This window comes from Asterias rubens, chromosome 1 (assembly GCF_902459465.1).
Source record: "Asterias rubens chromosome 1, eAstRub1.3, whole genome shotgun sequence".
Taxonomy (NCBI): domain Eukaryota; kingdom Metazoa; phylum Echinodermata; class Asteroidea; order Forcipulatida; family Asteriidae; genus Asterias; species Asterias rubens.
In genome coordinates, this window is record NC_047062.1 from 9,932,418 (window position 1) to 9,953,463 (window position 21,046).

Consider the following 21,046-nt stretch of genomic DNA (forward strand, 5'->3'; position numbering starts at 1 on the left):
AGCGGGCAAGCTGTATTTTATATTATTATAAAAACAAATTTGTGACAAAATTAATACCAACTCTTCCAATGATTTTTTTATTTTATAGAAATTTTGTGTCTTTAAAAGATTGTTTTCTCAAAATTGAAATGAAACACAAAAGATTAAAATGGTCAATCAATCAAAGAATACTTTCAGTGTCAACAGAAAAATCTTGTTTATTATTAAAAACTACTGGAATTCTCAAGTCAATATAAAAAATATACACAACAGTCACACACAAGAATTAGTTGAGGTAGAAAACCTCTAAGATAACTATTTTCTTGACTTATATACATTGATGACAAGTTTATCAACTAAGAATAAAAGCTCCACCAGATTCAGAGAGGTATACGTACTGGAATGCAATTCAGGTATTAGTTTTGGTGATCGGCCATAAACGCACTGAGAAGACCAGTCCAATTTGCCTTCATCAATTCATGTTCTTTATGATGGAAGGTGCAGTTCAACAACTTAATATCCTGTTCATCTCAGTTCCCGGTGGAATGTACTTGAAGTCATCATGCCGCCATCTTAGAGGTTAAAAGGAAGGGCCAATCTTCTTTTGATCTCTGGCCTAGAGTGCACTACTCAGTACTCATTTGATGTGGATTAAGTCTGCTTACAATACATCTTTATTAGATAGTTGTATGAAGTTTTTAGCATATTATTATTATGAAGTCTTAATTCTTATATGCCTGTTTTTTTGTAGAGCGACCAATTTCTAATACATTATGTGCAATTTTATATAATTACATTTAAAGGCAGTGGACACTATTGGTAATTACTCAAAATAATTATCAGCATAAAACCTCGTTTGGTAATGAGGAATGGGAAGAGGTTGATAGTATAAAACATTGTGAGAAACGGCTCCCTCTGAAGTGACGTAGTTTTCGAGAAAGAAGTAATTTTCCACGATTTTGATTTCGAGACCTCAAGTTTAGAATTTGAGGATCTGAAAGCACACAACTTCGTGTGACAAGGGTGTTTTTTCTTTCATAGTTATCTCGCAACTCCGAAGATCAAATTTTCATAGGTTTGTTAATTTATGCATATGTTGAGATACACCAAGTAAGAAGACTGCTCTTTGACAATTACCATTAGTGTCCATTGTCTTTAAATCCCTGAAAATTAATTAAAGTTCTACAACCTTCAACTAGTTGGGCACAGCAAATAATAATTCTCTCTATCTTGGACAAAATAAAATAATTAGTTTTCTCTTAAATTCTGCAGATCTCTCAAGAATCTGTCAATAAAATGAGGTTATACCAACATGATCATCTGACATTGATCATCTGTGTCCTGTTTCTCTTTTCATTCATTTCCTTGTACAGATAAACACTATCAACATGCATTAACAATTCGACAAATTAACACTGCATTACAGCAATTTCTACTCAATATTTACAGGGTCAAGATAAAAAGTCTACAGCAGCTTTTCAATTAAAAACAAAACAAAAACCAAACAAATAATTTACACACAACTACAAGCAAGTTGTTGCAAAGTTTATAGATGGAATGTTTGAGAGCACCCAAGACATTTTACAACCTTAAGTCTAAGACAGTGGTCTAGTTAATATATTTAATTTAACCAAAGAGCTATGATTTAACCAAAATTAAACAGAAAAATAATCCAAATCATGATTGCCTTTCCTTAAAGCCATTGGACACTTTCGGTACAGGAAAAAAAATGAAAAGTTCACAGAATGACGGATTGAGCCTAAATTTCCACAGGTTTGTTATTTTATATATAAGTTGTGATTGGCCTTGGACAATACTGATAACCGAAAGTGTCCAATGGTTTTAAATAGCTTTTGCTAAATAATACAACAGTTCATTGGAATAAATAGACAAAATATTGTTCGAAAAACATAAAAAAAAACACTCTTAAGATTCAAAGCTTCAACCACAATTCATCTACATGATGAACATAGTAAACTCTGGGATAGAATCAGAGTGAATGTTGTGCGGAAATTCCATGATTAAATGTGTGATTATTCAACATGCACATCAAAGGAAACTCAAAATTTGTTTCACAACAACAATCAATTTTATAGTAACTTTTCTTTTATAGCGAGGCAGTGCTACACTGTATTGGCAAGTTTTATCACCACTGAATGGGGCAAGGAACATTCTGGAGTATCATTGATCATTTTAAAGGCAGTGTACACTATTGGTAATTACTAAAAACAGCTCTTAGCATAAAAACTTACTTGGCAGTGAGCAATGAAGCTGTTGATAGCATAAAACATTGTGAGAAACGGCTCCCTCTGAAGTGACACAGGTTTTGAGAAAGAAGTAATTTTCCACTAAATTTGATTTTGAGACCTCATAATTAGATTTTGAGGTCCCAAAATTAAGCATCTGAAAGCACACAACTTCTGATGACAAGGGTGTTTTTTCTTCCATTATTATCTCGCAACTTCGACCGCCAATTGAGTTTAAATTTTCCCAGCTTTGATATTTTGAGCATATGTTGAGATCAACCAAGTGAGAAGACTGGTCTTTGACAATTACCAAAGTTAAAAAGCAAAAAAAAAACCTTGTTGCACAAATTTGTGTGCATTCAGATGCATAATAAAAGGCTTCAGGCCTGGAGTCTTTTATTATTTGAGTGAGATTAGAGATTCGTTTCTCACAATGTTTTATGCTATCAACAGCTCTCCATTGCTCGTTACCAAGTAAGTTTTTATGCTGAGAATTATTTTGAGTAATTACCAATAGTGTCCAGTGCCTTAAAGGCTCATCTAAAACCTAATTGAAACAGTTCACCAAGAACCTGTAAGTCAATCTGTTTTTGTTGTTGTAAGAACTGTTGTTGTTAATTGTTGTTGCTTTTCAAAATATTTTTCTACAGATATATAGTTTTGACTAGATTAGGAGCCACAAATTGGTTACGTAAATAAAAGGATCAATGGCTTTAATTCCTTAGGATAACATCTATTAATATAAGTAGTAAATCTAAGTCTGCTTTTAAGCTAAAAATGGGTTGAGATAAATAAAAAATAGTTCCTGAATAAATGTATAAATCTTTGGTTTTACGCCCATATATCACTCTCAGATGTTGTCTTACTGGTGAAAGATTGTAAACCTTTGATCGGCATTGGTGCCTGATACCAAATATAATCCTCATTCTCATGTAGGGATAACAGAGATTGCTCTTCAACTTCTCCTCCCTCTACTGTGCAGTCACTTTCACAGCTGTCGTCTTGGTTCGCAGACGCACAGTGTATCTCGTAGCGGTATAGCTGACATCTGGACGGCACCTTGAATGAGATCTTAGGTTTGAACCAGGTTAGACCACTGTCTCGGTGGGCGTACACCAGGAGCAATGTGTTCGTGAGGGATAACTGCTTTGCCTCCCAGATGGGAGACTCAGTGATTAAAGCCTGCATGATGGTACGCATACAATGCTTGGTCCTTAGATCTGTCAGAGTTGAGTCATGGACAGATTCCTGGTTTGTGAAGACAATTTCATGCACCTCCTTCGGACTGACGGCCGTGGCACCAAAAAGAACCAGAACTCGGGGTACAAAGGTCAAGGTGAAGAGAGTGTCGATATTTGAAAGATGTTCCTCGGCTACTGTTATTAGCTGTCCTAGCCGCTTGAATGCCATGCTCGGGATCTGAGGTCTTTGTTTTCCAGTCTCCTAAAAAGTATAAAAAAATTGAATTAATTATGATAGAGCAAAATAAAAATGACAACTGGATAACTACCAACTCCACAGCAAAAAATTTCTCTATTGTCACAAGACTTATTTAATGTCAGTCTTCAATTTTTGGTTGGTCATATTGCAACAACCAGGACAGAGATGATGATCAGCCAGTTTTGACTATAATAAGGAGCCAGAGTCATGATACTCATATCAACGACTTGATTGATTGCAGTGTAGTGGTTAAATTAAAAAACAAAACAACATACTCTATTTTTTTTCAATTCGAGGCTAAACAATTAATTGGAAACATGTTTGTATCCTTCCACCACTTTCCATTCAGTTCAGTATGAAATAAATTAGTATCTAATGTACTCAACAAATAAGATATTCCTTTTGATTTTGTAAAAATTAGTTAATAATTAATAATAACAAGTTGTGGCACGCAAAACGAGGCTACAGAAATCTTTCCAATCATCTTTTTTTTTTTACATGCACTGTGTGACTACCACCATTGAATAAGCCTAAGGTGCACCATGCTGGTAGTAAACTAAGAGTAAGACGTCATAACCTATAGCTGAAAATATCAGTCACATTCAACATTTCGACATCGTCATTGTGACTGTGTACAGTCTCCATGGTACAGTAGCATAGTACGTGTAGAACGGTAGGAGAGTAGTGTAGTGTCTAGTGATGTTTTTGTTATCATTTTTGTGTACATCTGATCTTCGTATCGTATACTTACGCTAGTTGAGTTTGCGGGCGTAGCTTGTCGTTGATACTCGAATTTTAACTGTTCAAAAGCCATCGGAATCTGATTCCTCTGAAACACAAGGTACTTAAACATCTCCTTTATAACATAAGCTTGAACATGAGGTGCAACTCGTCCATTTAAATGAATATTACAACTGGATATGTGTTGCTCTTTTTTGCGGGTATCGGTAGCCATTTTGGGAATTTTTGTATATTCCCGGTTTAACGTGGTGCACAGTACGATCATATTGCATTAAGTTATTCCTTATAGTGAAATGGGTTTAAGACCAGGAAGTGTTTCAACCTCGTGTGCAATTATTGCACGTGCTTTGTAGTGCGAACATGGCAGTGGCACAGAGAAGGTGGTTAATCGCGGGAAAAGAAAACACAGTTTTCACCGAGTCCACATTCCTTGTTGTTGCTGATCTCCAGAGTAACACAATTTTTGTCAGTCAAGTTCAGAGTTCAAGCTGTGTTAAGAGTGTAAGTCGTGTATGTATATTATGTGTAAACGAGTTTGCATTACCACTGTCTGACTGTGTCAATCATGGCTGTGCATTAGGGTTTTATAGTGGGGATGTGTTGGGCATGTTGGGGGATTATCAATATCATTATGGGTACAATCGTGGAGGTAGAAATACCTCCATGGTTACTGGTACAATTATAGAAAACAGGGCCACTCCAGCGACCAGAGTCCAGGGCTTAGTTAGGGTAAGGGTTAGGCCCAGGGTTAGGGTTAGGCCATTGGGTTAGGCCATATAGGGTTAGGGTTTATGGACAGTACAGTAGCAGCCAGTGTCATTTCTTCTTGACACTCAACTTCTCATTTAAAGTCAAGCATTCCAGCTTTCTTCAGCTGTTTCGGCACCAGCATTCTTCTTTCTACATCTACAGTACATGTCAAAGATCTTTTTTCGAAATTTTGACATTGATTTCGAAAAAAGGAATCTATTAAATCTAGATGACCGGTAATGTCAAAATTTCGAAAAAAGAAATCAATGATTAATTTAAACATGTTTATTACTTAATATTAGAACATAATTAAACCTAGCCCCAGGGCGCTGTACTCTGTTTTTTTTAAAAGATCGTAGTATTACTTGAATCTGTTTGTCATCTTGTTCCTGAGACACTTGACATGTTATTGAAAAACAAAATTGACCCCACTTTGACCTTTCATTCTAGTCTAGAAGTTCAAATCAAATCAAAGCACATTTCTTGAATCACACTGTCAATCATATAAAATCTTTGAGCTACTGCTACATCTACTTCAACGCTGGTACTAAAGATTAGAGAGCGGCGAAGGTGCAAGATGCGGAACTGAAGCTTTATCTATTTTTGGAACAAGAAATACGCATGGGCGCCATTTCAGCAAGTGAGTATTTTTTTTCCCAGTGAATCACTGGGACAGTGATAGGAACGGTCATTGTCTGCCCTGATCTGCACTGATCTATTGTTGCATCAAAAGAGTTATAACTTGACGAAATGGCGTCTGGTGGGATTCACGAGATCCGATCTTGCGCCTTCGGCGCTCTATAATCTTTGACTGGTACATGGCAAAGTTTATTCTGGATGTAAAAGCTGAGGTGAAGACTAGAAGTGTGTGAAACAGTTGGAAAGTTGTGCTAAGAAAATAACTGAAGTAAAAACAACACTAGTTGTGCTAAACTTGTACTGTTATCCCATTACCACATTTGACCTTAATATCAAAAGCTGACCCCACATTGACCTCTCCTTCCAGTCCAAACATGAAATTCTAAAGTTCATAAAAAACATAATGCCTGAACCACATGTCATTAATAAGTCAAAATCTTTTTGCGATCTTGTATAGCATGCAGAATGCACCATTTCATTTAAAAACATGGCCGTAGTTCATTTATGGTTTGGGTTTCGGGAACAGTTAATCTGAGTCAAATGGGGGGTCCTCTGTGTTTGGATAATGGTATGGGTTTAATTTGTCTCAAATTCAGGGTCAGTTCTAGGGTCTGGAATGTATAATCATCAATTAAAACCAGAACAGTTCTGTGTTTATCTAAATGACAAATACCTAATGTCCAGTATTCTTTGTCTTTTCTAACTTCACATTGTTTAGTATAAAGCTTCATCCACCATGAACAAGATGAAGATCTACTTCTGTGGAAGCATCAGGGGAGGTCGCCAAGATGTAGGTCTCTACTCAAAGATTATTGAGACCCTCGGGAGCTATGGAGAGGTCCTCACTGAACATGTTGGATTTTCTGGAGGTGTCACAAAGAATGGTGCGTGTACTGCATTGCACAGTTAGCTGTGGGAGAGACTTAATAATCAAGATAAATAACAGCTTACTACTTATTTCACATTAATTCTTTAGAGGCAGTATGAATTCTATGTTTTGGCAGCGTGTACCGCAACGATAAATAAATGTGTTAAATTTGCATCAGGGTTATAGAATATTAATTTTGTTTTTACCCATACACCGATGTGTTAAAATTTTACACTCGTTACTATCCCAAGTCCTGTGAAAAAAAAAAATCACAGGCATATTACTCGGGTGGGATTCGAACACCCACCACCCTTGCAATTCTAGAGCAGTGTCTTACCAACTAGACTACCAAGGTTGTTGTTTTTATTATCATGTAAAATCACTTGGCTTGTGCTAACCACTGATTTGTTTGTTTGTCTAACTGCCAATTGCTTCATTTGTTTTTCAATCAGCTGTGCATTCAGGTACCATTCAAATTCTATAAATGGATTTATAAGATTGTTGTAACTTTTTAATTGTTTTATTTTTCCTCACAGAGAACTTGGATGATAAGGGAATTCATGACCGAGATATAGCATGGCTGAAAGAGTGTGATGGTACGTAGGTCATACAATGGTTTATACTAGTGTTAGTTATTGGAACAACTGGGGAAAAAATAATTCTAACAGATTGAGGTTAATGGATATATAACGCACACACAGTACTTGATTGGAACAAGCAGCAGGCCTAATACTTCCTGGAGGAAATGAAGGCAGGCGGTGTCGGTGGTTGTCACTACAGGCTTGGCATTAAATGGAGGCCACAGAAGTCAGTCTAGTCTTGACTTAGGACTCGTCCTAGGAGTTAATAAAAAACTTATGGCTAGTCCTAAGTTAGGACAAGTAACTCATCATAACTCCAGATAACACTAGTCTTAACTCTCTGTGAAATCCAAACCCAGGCCTGATATGTCATATTTGTTAACTTGGGATACGTTTAGCTTGTGACATGTTTCTTACCACTTCCAGTGCTTTGTTCAATCGTCTTTTTTAATCTTCACATACACATATTACAATATATGGCAAGATTTATAACAGGCAGAATTTGTAACAGAATTGTTCTTTTGATCTATTATAGCTGTAGTCGCTGAAGTGACCCAACCTTCCATGGGCGTTGGTTATGAGCTTGGCAGAGCTGTCGCCATGGGCAAAAAGATCCTCTGTCTCTTTAGGCCTGACACAGACAAATGTAAGTCAGGAAAGTGTTTATACATCTTTGTTGATTCATTATAATAGCTGAATGGAAATTTGACCGGACTCACCAGTAAGCGTATCACCAGCTTGCACACGATTGTTTTGCTTTACCTGCTGCATGCTGGTGCAGGCCCTGACTCAAACAGAGGCCATAGCCTCTACGTTGTCACGGTATTGGCCTTGTTTCCACTTAAAAAGTTTTCTATAGACTTTAAGCTTTTTCAATGGAAGGGCCCTAATGCAAAATGAAAATGGTTTGCCCTCTTTAAGATGAAATTGGTGGCTACAGCTACGGCTAGATTATTGCGTCATGCTTTGATGTATAATATGCCTTAATTTAGCAACACTTTTAACAACAGTTGTTGCCGTAGCTTTAGCCAACCATCGGGATATGATCCTAAAGCAATGTTAAAAATGGGAGCTGTGGCTGTTGCTGATAGTGTCGCTATGTTACCGTGCCGCCTAAGCCACAGTCACTGATTGGACATAACTTCAAATTTGAATGCCACCATTTTGTTTCTTTCAGTGATATCTGCACTGGTACAGGGAGCTCACAATGGATCATCGATTGTTGTCAAGCATTACAAAGTAGACGATTACCCAGGCATATTGAAAGAGTTTTTCGATAAATTGTAAGTCTTTTTTCTTTTGTTAGCCTTTTGAGTTTAATTTGAATTATTATTATTTTTGTTATGAAACAATTCAATGCTAAGTTTCCTCTGGCAATAAGTTGAGATTTCAATAAATAAACCATGAATAATGAAAAAAAAAGTAAAATTTTCTGCAAGACTCTGACAATAGACCAATCCATTAAGCTCCGCCCCATTGCGTATTGACCAATCACGACCCATTGCACAACCAAAAGTCCGACACTATAAAGTCCGACATGCGTGCGTGTATGCTTAGCGCGCGGCAGAGTTGTGCAGAATGGCATTTGAGGGGCTGGCGTAATCTTGCTCACATGTGCGCCGTGGGCGGAGCCTAATGGATCGGTGTAATCTTTGTCCACAAACTGATTTTTAAAATGTTTGCTTCAAGTGGGGGTGTTGTGGCTGAGCGTTCTAGGGCAGTGGACTCAAGTTCAGTAATTTACAAAAAATGGGTTTGAATCCTGGCCTGGCTTGGGACAGACTTTATTTTACTTTCCATTGCAAAGCTTTTTTTTTCCTTCAAAATTTGGAAATGTTGTAAACTTCAATAATTTCATAAAATTGTTGTTACTCTTTTGAACAGAAAGTCAACTATTTTAAGTTGGAACTGAATGGCTGTCAGATGTAAAACTATTTCATTCTGATAGTCATTTTGTCACGTCATATTAAAAAAGATGTTATTATGGAAGCTCTGAACAATTGGTACAGATGTTGTTACTTCATGTTTCATAATCAGATTATAATAATAATTTATTTAATTTATATTGCGCTCTCTCCAGGACCAGCCTGTTCAAGGGGGCATTACTTTAAAATTCCAGTAAAATTGACTCAAGAAAAATATAACAATATACTAATTTTATCATTGATTGACAGATCAATACAGGATTCAGATGGTGAAGTGGCCACTAAGAAGATGAAAATGGACGAAAATGAAGGAAACAAGGTTAGTTGGCTATAGAGTTACTAAATCACCCTGTCTATGCATCAAGGTCTCTGTAATTGCCACAAGCTCATACAGTCGATGAAACAAGGTCTGTGTATTTGCAACAAGCCCATATAAGTCATTGTGTCTGTGCAACATGGTCCTTTTTACTCGCCACAAGCACTTTAATAGCACATACAAGTTGTTGTGTTGACGCATCAAGGTTTGTGTAATAGCAACAAGCTCATATTAGTCATCATTTCAGTGCAACATGGTCTTACTGCCACAAGCTGAGATCATTTTGTTTGAATACCTGAATAAAAAAAAGTTCAGATTTTGCAATGGCATTGCCCATTTCCTTGCTGAACGAAAATTGCTTGGCCCTCCAACATATGAGACTCCAGGACTAACTGATGAAACAAATGCAGTAATTGGGTAAACAAAAAGAGTGGCGACGAGGTCTTAAACGGCTTTTTACTACTGACAGGGTCATGCTCATGCAATCAGTTGGCCACGACATTGCAACGACATTTGAATTGCTGTTTTACATTAGAAAGAGTCGCTAATCGATTCTCCTTCAATGCTCTTTTTGTTGAAAAATTCATGTAAGAAAATGCTTTAAAAACAATTTGTAACATCCTCAGGTTTTTTTTGTGAAAAGTCAAATTCCATGCAATGCTCAACAGTTGTGTGTGTACGCACGAACTAATTTTTGTTTACATTGAGTACCAGTATGTATTGATTGGATTGCGTGTAAAATAGCACACGCATAAGCTTGTGCACCAACAACTTGTATATTAAACACCTTTTATTATGTCCATGTCTATATTTATTACACATTTAAACATGTGGCCACATGACCTCCTCTCGACCGATCACAGTGGATAAACTGTCTGGCCCGGGTATTTATGAATTGTTATTAAAACTCAACAGTGTTATATCTCGCAGATTGGTTGATAACAAAAGTTTTGTGTTCTTCGTTTCTCCTCATGCAGAATGCGGAGTCGGCTGATAGCAAAGAGCGCAAGATCTATTTCTGTGGTAGCATCAGAGGTGGACGCCAAGACGCTGGTACTTACGCAAAGATCATCGCGGAGATAAAACGTGAATATGGCCCGGTGTTGACCGAGGTTGTAGGTTATGAGAACCCTGTTCTTCCTGGTTAGTATGTTCACAAAGTTGGCGCAATTCACCCAACTCAGTACCCATGATGAGCAGGGCTTGAATTTGGAGGGAAAATCCACGAGCTGGCAGGACTTGTAGCTCACAATCTTTATCAGACCGGGATTTTATTTACAAGAGCAGAATCAAAATTGAAATAGCCTAGAATCAAAATGCGAACCTGGTTTTACATGTATCATCTAAACTGTTTCATTTGAAAAAAACAATATAATAATAATAAAAATAGCCAGTTTTTATAAAGCGCTTTTCACACCCGGAGGGCGTCTCAAAGCGCTTCACATTATTACCCCTGGGCCTTAAATTCACTCCTTAAACCATCTCAGCTCCCTGGTGGGGAGTATGCAGCCTGTGCAACATTAATATGTGCTACTCAGCTAAATCAATCACAAGAACCAGCTCTGCCCTCACAGGTACCCATTTACCCCTGGGTGGAGAGAAGCAATTATAGTGTCTTGCTCATGAGAAGTTGTCTTTTGTTTTATGGGTGATACTCTGAGCAGGATTGAAAGATTATCTGTAAGACTTAAACTAATCATTTGAACATCATTCTTGTCCTGTCTTAAAGACCTTGGACACTATTGGTAATTGTCAAAGACCAGTCTTCTCACTTGGTGTATCTCAACATATGCATAAAATAACAAACCTGTGAAAATGTGAGCTCAATCGGCTGTCAAAGTTGCGAGATAATAATAAAAGAAAAATGCACTTGTCACACGAAGTTGTGTGCTTTCAGATGCTTGATTTCGAGACCTCAAATTCTAAGTCTGAGGTCTCAAAATCAAATTTGTAGAAATTTACTAATTTCTCGAAAACTACCTTACTTCAGAGGGACCCGCTTCTCTCAATGTTTTATACTATCAACCTCTACCCAATTACTCGTGACCAAGTAAGGTTTTATTGTTAATATTTATTTTGAGTAATTACCAATAGTGTCCACTGCCTTTAACTTTACTGGTCCAACACTGAAATCACTGGCCACGGGCAGGTGGTCAAGTGTAAAATTTGTACCCTGATGAAATATCTTGGCTGCCCCATTTTTGGATGTCAGATTTCCCGAGTGTTACTGTGCAGTGCATTTTAGGCAACTTGTATGTATTTATTTTGACTCTCAAAATGGCGGGCCATGGGCAGATGATAGCTCTGTGTGCCACATTGTAAGGGGTCTATAAACTCTTTCTGCTTGGACGTCACTTATATTACAGATATTTAATTATTGGTGAGAACGAAAGTGCATTAAATACACCAGCAAGAAAATAAAAATATTGTCTTGTTGCACGTTTTCGTTGATCGGACACCAAGACATAACACATGCACTATGTTATAGTGTTGAGATTTGAAGCGAGTTTGGGGCCTGATATTTCTTTTGATGGTTTTGTGATTTTAGGGGAAGACAAGATGACTGATGAAAAGATACATGAGGTTGACATGGCATGGCTTCAAGAATCAACGGGTGAGTGGAACTCTTCACTTAAAAACAGATTACATTTCAATTGTGTTCCTCGTCTTGTTTTGCCTAATTTCATCTCCTTGTGTTTGGTCGTTTGATGTGAAGTGAAAAAAGGTTCTGTTGTTTTGTATTGCAAGATCAAGGTCATTATTAGGGGCAATTCCATGTTATCAACATGGCATAGGCCATGCAAAGAGTGGACTATGAACAACTTTTAAAGGTGAAATTTTTTACAGTGAAGTTTTTTTACAGTGAAATCAATGGAGGACTCGTATCCTTGAGCAAGATACTTTACCGTAATTGCTTTGTTCTTCAGATGGGACAATAAGCAGTAGGTCCTATTTACTAGGATTGGTCGTGTGCGTATAACAAAAACCCCAGGGGTCGATTTCACTAACGCGTTTTGGTCATCGCAAACGCCGAAATCGATTGCTAAATCTAAAATCCATCGCAACTTAGCGATGGATTTTTAGCCGATGATTTCACTAAAACTTAACGATGAATATACTCGTCGCAAAGTTTTATTTAGCGATGACAATCTTGCGATGACATGTTAGTGGTCGCAAAGTAAAAGTTCATCGCAAACTTATGATACATTGCGCCATTCTGTGCTTATAGCTATATCGGTGTACATTTTGACTTTTCGTGATTTAGAGTAAAATGAGTGGCGCTACATTAGTTAGTCTTGCGGTCTTTTACCTGGTAGACTCAGATTGCCGATGACAACTATCAGCGACGCAACTGCAGCAAAGAGCCCCTTAATATCGGTAAAAAGGAGATACTATATAGGTTTGATATTTTTAACCATAATTTTTAGAAAAAATGTGTAATGTATTGGCAAATTGACAGTGTGAAGCTTAGTATTATTAGACAGATATGTCAGTATTTTCATCAATCCCACCGTTACAACAGATTTACGAAAACTGTTTATTAAAATCTAAAATTATAATAGAGGCCATAGGCCTATAAATGCTTTAACCCTTTGTAAATGAATGCCTAAACATCGTCCACAATAGTTCGTATGCACCAACATGACAACGATTTACATATAAACTGCACAATGCCATTTCATTTCGAGCGACGACCGACGATTTTGTCGCGGTATGTCAAAGGTCACTACTTTTAGCCTCGTACAAAAACTTTATTTCCCTTTTAACGTCATCGCAATTGCGATGACTTTAGTGAAACGCAGAATTAGCGACATCGCAATTGCGATGGATTTGAGGTTTGCGATCTCATCGCAAGTGTGTTAGCGATGATCGCAAACATAGACGTTAGTGAAATCGGCCCCAGGACATTTATCTTGGGGAGTAGGGGTTAACCCTGGTGTTTATGGTTCACATAGCATGCACTCTGGTTTACAGGTTTCCTCAGGCTTGCAAGCTACAGTGATTAAGTTCACTCATGAGGTATATTTGGTTTCATAACCAGAGTATATTTATAATGGCCTCAAATTGACCACTCGGTGAATTACTTTAGAATGGGTCAAGAATTTGTAAGAGAATTCCTCCATAATTCAACAAAAGTTTTTCTTACTGATTCTAGAGTTAGTTGCCGAGGTTACACAGGTCTCAACTGGTGTTGGATACGAGATTGGCCGAGCGGTTGAAATGAATAAGAAGATCATGTGTCTATACAGGCCAGACACTGCCCCAAGTGAGTCTAAGGTTTAATTTCATTAAATTTTGAAATTTGAGAAAAGCACAGATTGTTCATGTTAAAGCAGTGGACAATATCGGTAATTATCCAAGACCAGTGTTCAAAATTATTTGACTACACAATACGTGAAATAACAAACCTGTATAAAGCTCATTCAGTCATTGGAGAATCAAGAAAAAAAGTCGGATAACTGGGTATGGTTCAACTGTTTTAGAACATCAAGTTGTATTCTCGTGAGATCAGAAGTAATTATTTTACCACTTTTCCAAAAGTAGCATATTTGGGAAAACATTTTATGGGTAGTTGTGCACCATGACCATCTTTATCTTCTATACAATGAAACTTATGTACAAATCTGTAAACATGATTTGCTTTCTTTCTTCATTGTTGTGCACACTCTTTAAGGTTATATCAATCTAGCTGGCAAGAACAAATTAATCATCATCTATTGTACATGCTTCATATGCAGATATACCAACCATTATTACAAATAATTTCCTCATGGTTTCAACAGGGATCTCTGCCATGATCAGTGGAGCTGAAAACGGATCGTCATTCACCGTCAAGGGGTACAAAGATGAGGAATATTCAGCAATCCTTAAGGAATTCTTCCAACCAAGCCTTTGACAAGGATATAGTTTAACTATTGTATGACTAGATGGAACAAGAGACTCAGAGAATATATTCAAGGGTAAGGAGAAGAAGAGGAAGACAGAAAAGGAGATGGAGAGATGAAATTGCTGAATGAACACAGCATTATGGAGTAGAATGAACAGTGACACAAGAGAATGGACAATGCAGGAGGAGGGCTTCATCTTATAGACCACAGCCTGGTAAAGATAATGATGAAAGATGATGATGATGATGATGATGATGATGATGATGATGATGATAAAAACCTACTATGATTTCTTTATCTCTTTAACCCTTTAGAGACTACATCAGCAAATGCCAATAGTGGCCACAAATGGTCGCAAGATTTCAGGGGGTATTTCCACTCAACAAGAGGGTCATAAGTAAAGGTATCACATTGAATTGATATATTCCCATGTCACCCATGTTTAACATAGAATCAGCAATTTCCTGAAACATATTTCCTGAAATACTGGGGCAAAAAATCAACAAGGTTAGCAATCTGGACGTGAGATGAACGGTTTCTAAAGGGTTATGAAATTTTTGTGAACATGAAAAAAAGAGGAAATTTCAGAGTACACAAAGCTACATTTATTCACTATCTGCAGTTTGCTGTGGCATAAGTAGAGCAGAGCAGATCAGCTGATGAGCAGAAAGATTGCATGCACAGGGCCACGAATTTAGGAGACTTGAAGATCAAATTGGTTACTGGACCTGAATTTATGAAGAAAAAAAAAATATCTACACAGTTTAACAATTTGAATTTGAAAAAGCCAACTCGTGTTTAAACTTAACTAAATAAAGATGTATTCTTCAATCATCAGAATTGAATTTATCGGACTAAACAATTTGAACACAAGCCTTAGAACACAAGTCATGAGTTTATTACAGGTCTGATACTAAAATTACTGGCCCTGGAACCTGTGGTCCAGTGTACAGGTTGAGCCCTGATGTATGTAGAACATAATAAAGTTGTATCTCAAGGGTCTAAAATCCTGAAAATGTATTCAAAAAACATCCCTGGGGACGATTTGACAAAAATTGTCAGTCCTATCTTAGGACTAGTCCTAAAACTCTAAGATTAGTCTTTGTGAATTCCATCTCTGTACAACTACTGTGTATTATGTTAACAGCTAGAGACACACAACGCAGGTAGTAGGCAATTTTGTTCACCTTGGTGTTCTATGCAATCTGTATTGATTTTTAAAGGCAGTGGACACTTTTGGTAACTACTCAAAATAATTATTAGCATAAAACCTTACTTGGTAATGAGTAATGGGGAGAGGTTGATAGTATAAAACATTGTGAGTAATGGCTCCCTCTGAAGTTACGTAGTTTTTGAGAAAGAAGTAATTTTCCACAAATTTTATTTTGAGACTAAGTTTAGAATTTGAGGTCTCGAAATCAAGCATCTGAAAGCACACAACTTTGTGTAACCAGGGTGTTTTTACTTTCATTGTTATCTCTCAACTTTGATGATCAATTGAGCTCAAATTTTTCACAGGTTTGTTATTTTGTGCATGTGTTGAGATACACCAAGTGAGAAGACTGGTTTTTGACAATTACCAATAGTGTCTAGTGTCTTTAAAGAGGCACAATGACTTCAGGTGTTTTGCTTCGGGTAATAAAAAAACATTTGTTATGAATTGAATATGGTTGGATAGATACTTTTAAAGCAGAATTTATTATATTTTTTAATAAATGTTAATATCCACCATTGAAATTGTGTGTTTTTGTGTAATTTTATGACAGAACAAGGTCAGCTATTTTGTGGGAACAAATGATTGAATCTAAAATAAAGACAAAAATATGCTCGATTTTGTTTTCCCTGTAGCACCAGGTTTTCACGTTTATTAGACAAATAATAACAAACAAAAACACACAGCCTAATAAATCATCAACAATTTCAATCAACTTTTCTTTCTCAGTTTTCTTTACAAGTTATCTTAAATACAAGGTGCATGATGTTACAGGAACTCTTATTTCTGTTTAGTATTTTGGAATGTTCAATTGTGTTAATGGGGTTCAACCTTCAGGTTTTCATTAACCTCCCTGTAACCCCCCCCCCCCCCAAAAAAAAAAAAAAAAAGTACAATTTATGTTTTTTTTAATTAGTAAATTCTGATGTGAAACAAATAATCAGGCCCCCTTTTTAACCACCTTACTACATGTACATGTACTAACAAATAGATAATCAAAGGATTGAACATCTATGCAGTGCAAAAAAAAACCTAATCTGGGCACTTTGTGTGTTTGTAGAGAGAAATGGACTAAAAGTCAGTGCTGACAACTGAATCCAAATAGCTATCTGTAAATATTTTCACACCAGTTTAAGTTAAACACCAATGTTCCAGTGATGCTTACAGATTTCATTTCAATAATTAGCCATTCCCTTGAAATATGCTAGTTACATTCACACATGCGTACAGAGACTATTGGTGTGCAAATGCCATAGAGTTTTTTGACCAGGCAGACACACAAAGGCACACGTGCCATGCCACCATCAGCCCCATACAAAAACGTGTAGTGTTTCGTTGGTTTGACTACCAGCAGTGTATGAGCTCACGAGCAACGTGCAATTGACATATTTCATGGGAAGTGTTCATTGAAATTTGGCTCAATAAACTTAACATCCCTAAATACTTTGCCCGATCAAAAAAAGGTTGCCACATATTTTCACAATTGCTAAGAAATACTGATGGGAATTTTTCATGAATTAAGATTGTTCTAAAAATAAAAATAATGAAATTATATTTCTGATGTATATAAAGCACACCCTACACAGGCCCTAGTTATTCAAATTCCTAAAGCAAAAGAATCTCATCTACAGTATAAAAAAAGGACTTTCTGACCCTGTGACCTAACGATTCTTTCCTTGCAAACATTTATTAAAGACTGTCCCTCAATAAATGTTTCAAATATGTATGCAAACTGTGAACGAGACTGAAATACATCTGTGCTTATGATTTTTGACAATACAGCAGACATCTGAATGCTGCGTTTTCTTTCATGGTACATTCTTGAAAGAAAAATTACATCAAATTTGAACGCGACGCGACATTTAGACTGATTTTGATGACTTTTACCAACTTATATACTAGACAAAATTTCAGAATCAACATAGTCTTATAATTCACTGACTCCAGCTTTGGACCCGTGCGTAGATCAATGCTGAAAACGTACACTTTGTACGGGGACTTCAATCACATCTACGGACAGTGCCAAAGCCAGAGTGACCAAGTCTGAGCCAAGGTTTTGAAAAAAACTAAATATAAATAATAAAAACAGGTTACAAAAATTACTGTCTTTTACAAGTAAATTTACCCCAATTTGAAAACTTTCTGAAAAAAAGAAAAAAAAAAACAGGTCAGTAAGTTTTGTTTAGATTCTTACCATCGTCATTGTTAAAACATTATATATATCTTCTTCTTTTTTCAATGGGTATTTACACGCATCACCATAAAAGGCACAACAATATTGTCCTCATTATCTTATATAAACTTGTCAACTTAAAACAAGTATATACCAATAAAAATGAGCCATTTCGGAACAAACATAAACATTTATACATTAACTTCTCAATATATACATCAACAAACGGTGTTCAATTTTACAATTTATGACTTTGGTTTAAAAAACATGATTACAAAACTTACAAAGTTTAAAAGTTGTTCTTCACCAGCATTTTTTGTTTTCACTCGGCACCCATCACAATTTTGCCCAAATGTCCATAATTCACAAACTTGTTGACAATGGGCAATTCTAATGTTTAAAAGTGTCCTTAATCAAGTCATTACTCTGGTTGATTTGCCCAAACAGCCCGCATAAATTTTCTTGTATAAAAATAAGTACTATACAAGTCTAAGAACTTCAGTTAGTTCTGACTGCCAGAGATCTATCTGCTTTATTTTACAGAAGGCTACAAAAGGAAAGAAAAACAGTTTTTCAGGAGGTAAAATTGCTTCACAGATATTGTTGCTTCATAAAAGAATTTTAAAGGAACGTTACAGAATTGGTAAGACTTACACGGTCTTATGATGATGATAGTAGAAAACATCCCTTGAAATATTTCTGTCTGAAATTTCATATTTGATGAAAAATAAATAATCTTATTGCGCGTTTTGAGTTTATCGCTCAGTGAGCATTTTCTTCAATTTTGTTTTGGCATCGATGCAATGCAAAATTTGTAGTCGGTTTTTCACTATTCTCTCATGACCCAGATGGCCGATCGATCTCAAACTTCTATTTGTCAGTTTATGTATATTGTTGATTACCGGTACATAGAGTGCTTACACTGCCAGCGACTTTTTTTTGCTAGCAAAACCAATTCTGTAATGTTCCTTTAAAAGTTTGTTCAGCATTCAGTCCAAATGTGGAAAGGTAGTCACTGTGAGTTAAGATCTTTGAGTAAACCTGTGGACTTCACTGATCTTTGTGCAATTTGCTCCTCTGCAGAAAGAAACAAATATCCATGAAAAACACTCCCAAAAGTTTTTACATCTAAAAATCTGGCAAATCTAAAGCCATCATTGTTTGTGTTCAGTGCTTGTGCTGAATTTTGACAGAGAGGTTCTTAGTACCGCAATACAGCTTGCGAAATGAAATTGCTTCTGTTTTTAAATGGATTGGATTTTGGGGGTTGAACAAAGAATTGACTAGAGTGGGATACGAACCAATGACCTCCAGATTAACGTGCCGGCGCTCTACCAACTGAGCTATCTAGCCCTATATTGGCGGTGTCCCTATTTTGTCAATATCTTTGTTCGGGGGTGTTTTTGAATTGATGCGTAACCAAAACATACACTTATAGACAGTAACCCAGGAAAAATAATTCACATGTTATTTCAATAGATGCAAATCCATCCAACCCGTTGCAAATTTAACATCTACTAAAAGAAAGGGTTCCAACTGCCTCGAGTTATTGGTAAAACACAAACAATATAATTTACATACCGGACGTGTACTCAACTACAGAATCAGTACTTATAGAAACAAACGTACACAAATTTATATCAGGGAGCCATTGATAAAATTAGTAGTGGAACTTCAGTGAAGTGTTAAAAAAATTATTCCTAAAAGTACACAAATTTAGTGCGGTATTTCTTTAAAAAAGAGTCCAGACTGCAGGCATTTTACAACTTATGGTGCTTTTCAATCGGGTTGCATGCAAAGTTTATGTATTTTTTACATATTGTACTAGTCTACAAGTCATCTCAGCATGATCGGCGTTTATTTTAACTGATCCATTCCTTTGTGATGTGTCAGTTTGATTCTTGTAACAGTCTATTGTATGATTTTATGACTCTCAAATGAATTCTTAGGTAGGGACCTCTTCCTGACATAAAAACCATCTTTAATTGTAATTCTTGCATGCTATTATGCTGCATGGATAAGGTTCTGATTATCACACAGCTTCAAGGAGTTATTCTCCTAATGCCGGAATATTGCACCTTCATCTGCTTGTTAAGATTGACCTATAACTCTTCAGAGACCACAGCGGGTACAAGCGGCTTGTAATAATGCCCACGGCTGCAAGATTTGACTTACTCCCGAACAAGAGGAAAGGGTAATGTTTTAAAGTTCATCATGTCTCGAATGAACCCTTTCCAGTTCGTATAAGTATTACATGTATCCACATTTCTAAAACAAACCATCTGTTTTGTACTATTTTACCCAGACATTTTTACTGACAAAACTGTGAAAACAAAAACAGAAATATTGGGAGTTTCAAATGGTCTTTCAAAGGTTAACATGGTTAATAAGCATAGTCACACACATTACTTGTTCATATGAATAAACACTTCTAACTGCCTAATGGGCACCCCATTTGGTTTTGTAAGAGCCAGGGCACAATTTCATAGAGCTGCTTAAGCAAAAAAATTCTACCGGCCAAACTACCATGTCACAATTAAAATTTGTGACTGATATCCTACTCATTTCTGCTTAGCAGAAAATCGTTAAGCAAATGTTTTTGCTTAAGCAGTTCTATGAAATTGGGCCCTGGCTTGAGAGACATGGTACATGCCAAAACACCTATAAATTTGCATTGTTGTGACTGGTGCCCACCACAATTTTTGTGAAGTTAGTTTTATGAAATCGGGCCCAGTTGAAGAAACTACAAATTACTGAGGAAAGTACAAATTCTAATCATGTCAACAGCTAATCTGACATACAGGTTATGCTTACTCTGACTGGAGTGTGCCTTTTGTACTCATGCAAGAAAGTGCAAATAGTGGCGACGTGCTCATAATGCAATTCCCTTGTGATCTGAACCATGAGTAAATAAGTGTAGACTGGATCTTCACTGGCTTGGTAATAACGAGGTGCAATGGTGAAAGGCCCTGGACACGTTTGATAACTACTCAAAATAATGGATAGCATAAAACCTTACTTGGTAATGAGCAATATGGAGCTGTTGATAGTATAAAACATTGTGAGAAACACAAAAATGGCTCCCTCTGAAGTAATGTAGTTTTTGAGTGAGAGGTAATTTCTCACTCAAATATTAAAAGACTTCAGGTTTGAAGCCCTTTTAGGAATCTGAAATCACACAAATTTGTGCAACAAGGGTGCTTTTTCTTTCATTGTTCTCGTGCAACTTCGATGACCAATGGAGTCCAAATTTTCACCGATTTGTTATTATATGCATACTTCCGAT

General features: G+C 36.5%; 2 protein-coding genes across 5 annotated transcripts; one reads left to right on the plus strand and one right to left on the minus strand.

Annotated features, from left to right (window-relative positions):
* Positions 1-157: 157 nt before the first annotated feature.
* Positions 158-14,639, plus strand: LOC117295376. 4 transcript variants are annotated; one of them, XM_033778004.1, is made up of 11 exons: positions 4,785-4,905; positions 5,607-5,796; positions 6,514-6,679; positions 7,200-7,259; positions 7,780-7,890; positions 8,422-8,527; positions 9,419-9,488; positions 10,463-10,628; positions 12,034-12,099; positions 13,642-13,752; positions 14,270-14,639. In XM_033778004.1, exons 3-11 carry the CDS (start codon positions 6,532-6,534, stop codon positions 14,380-14,382), a joined length of 951 nt encoding a protein of 316 aa, XP_033633895.1. In that variant the 5' UTR covers positions 4,785-4,905; positions 5,607-5,796; positions 6,514-6,531; the 3' UTR covers positions 14,383-14,639. The 4 variants fall into 4 exon arrangements, with proteins under 4 accessions (XP_033633904.1, XP_033633895.1, XP_033633888.1 ...); XM_033778013.1 differs by lacking the exons at positions 4,785-4,905; positions 5,607-5,796 and adding an exon at positions 158-558; XM_033777997.1 differs by lacking the exon at positions 5,607-5,796.
* LOC117295396 (MAD2L1-binding protein-like) lies at positions 2,690-4,620 on the minus strand. Its single transcript, XM_033778035.1, has 2 exons — positions 4,417-4,620; positions 2,690-3,668 (listed from the first exon to the last, which is right to left on the minus strand). Exons 1-2 carry the CDS (start codon positions 4,618-4,620, stop codon positions 3,057-3,059), a joined length of 816 nt encoding a protein of 271 aa, XP_033633926.1. The 3' UTR covers positions 2,690-3,056.
* Positions 14,640-21,046: the final 6,407 nt, after the last annotated feature.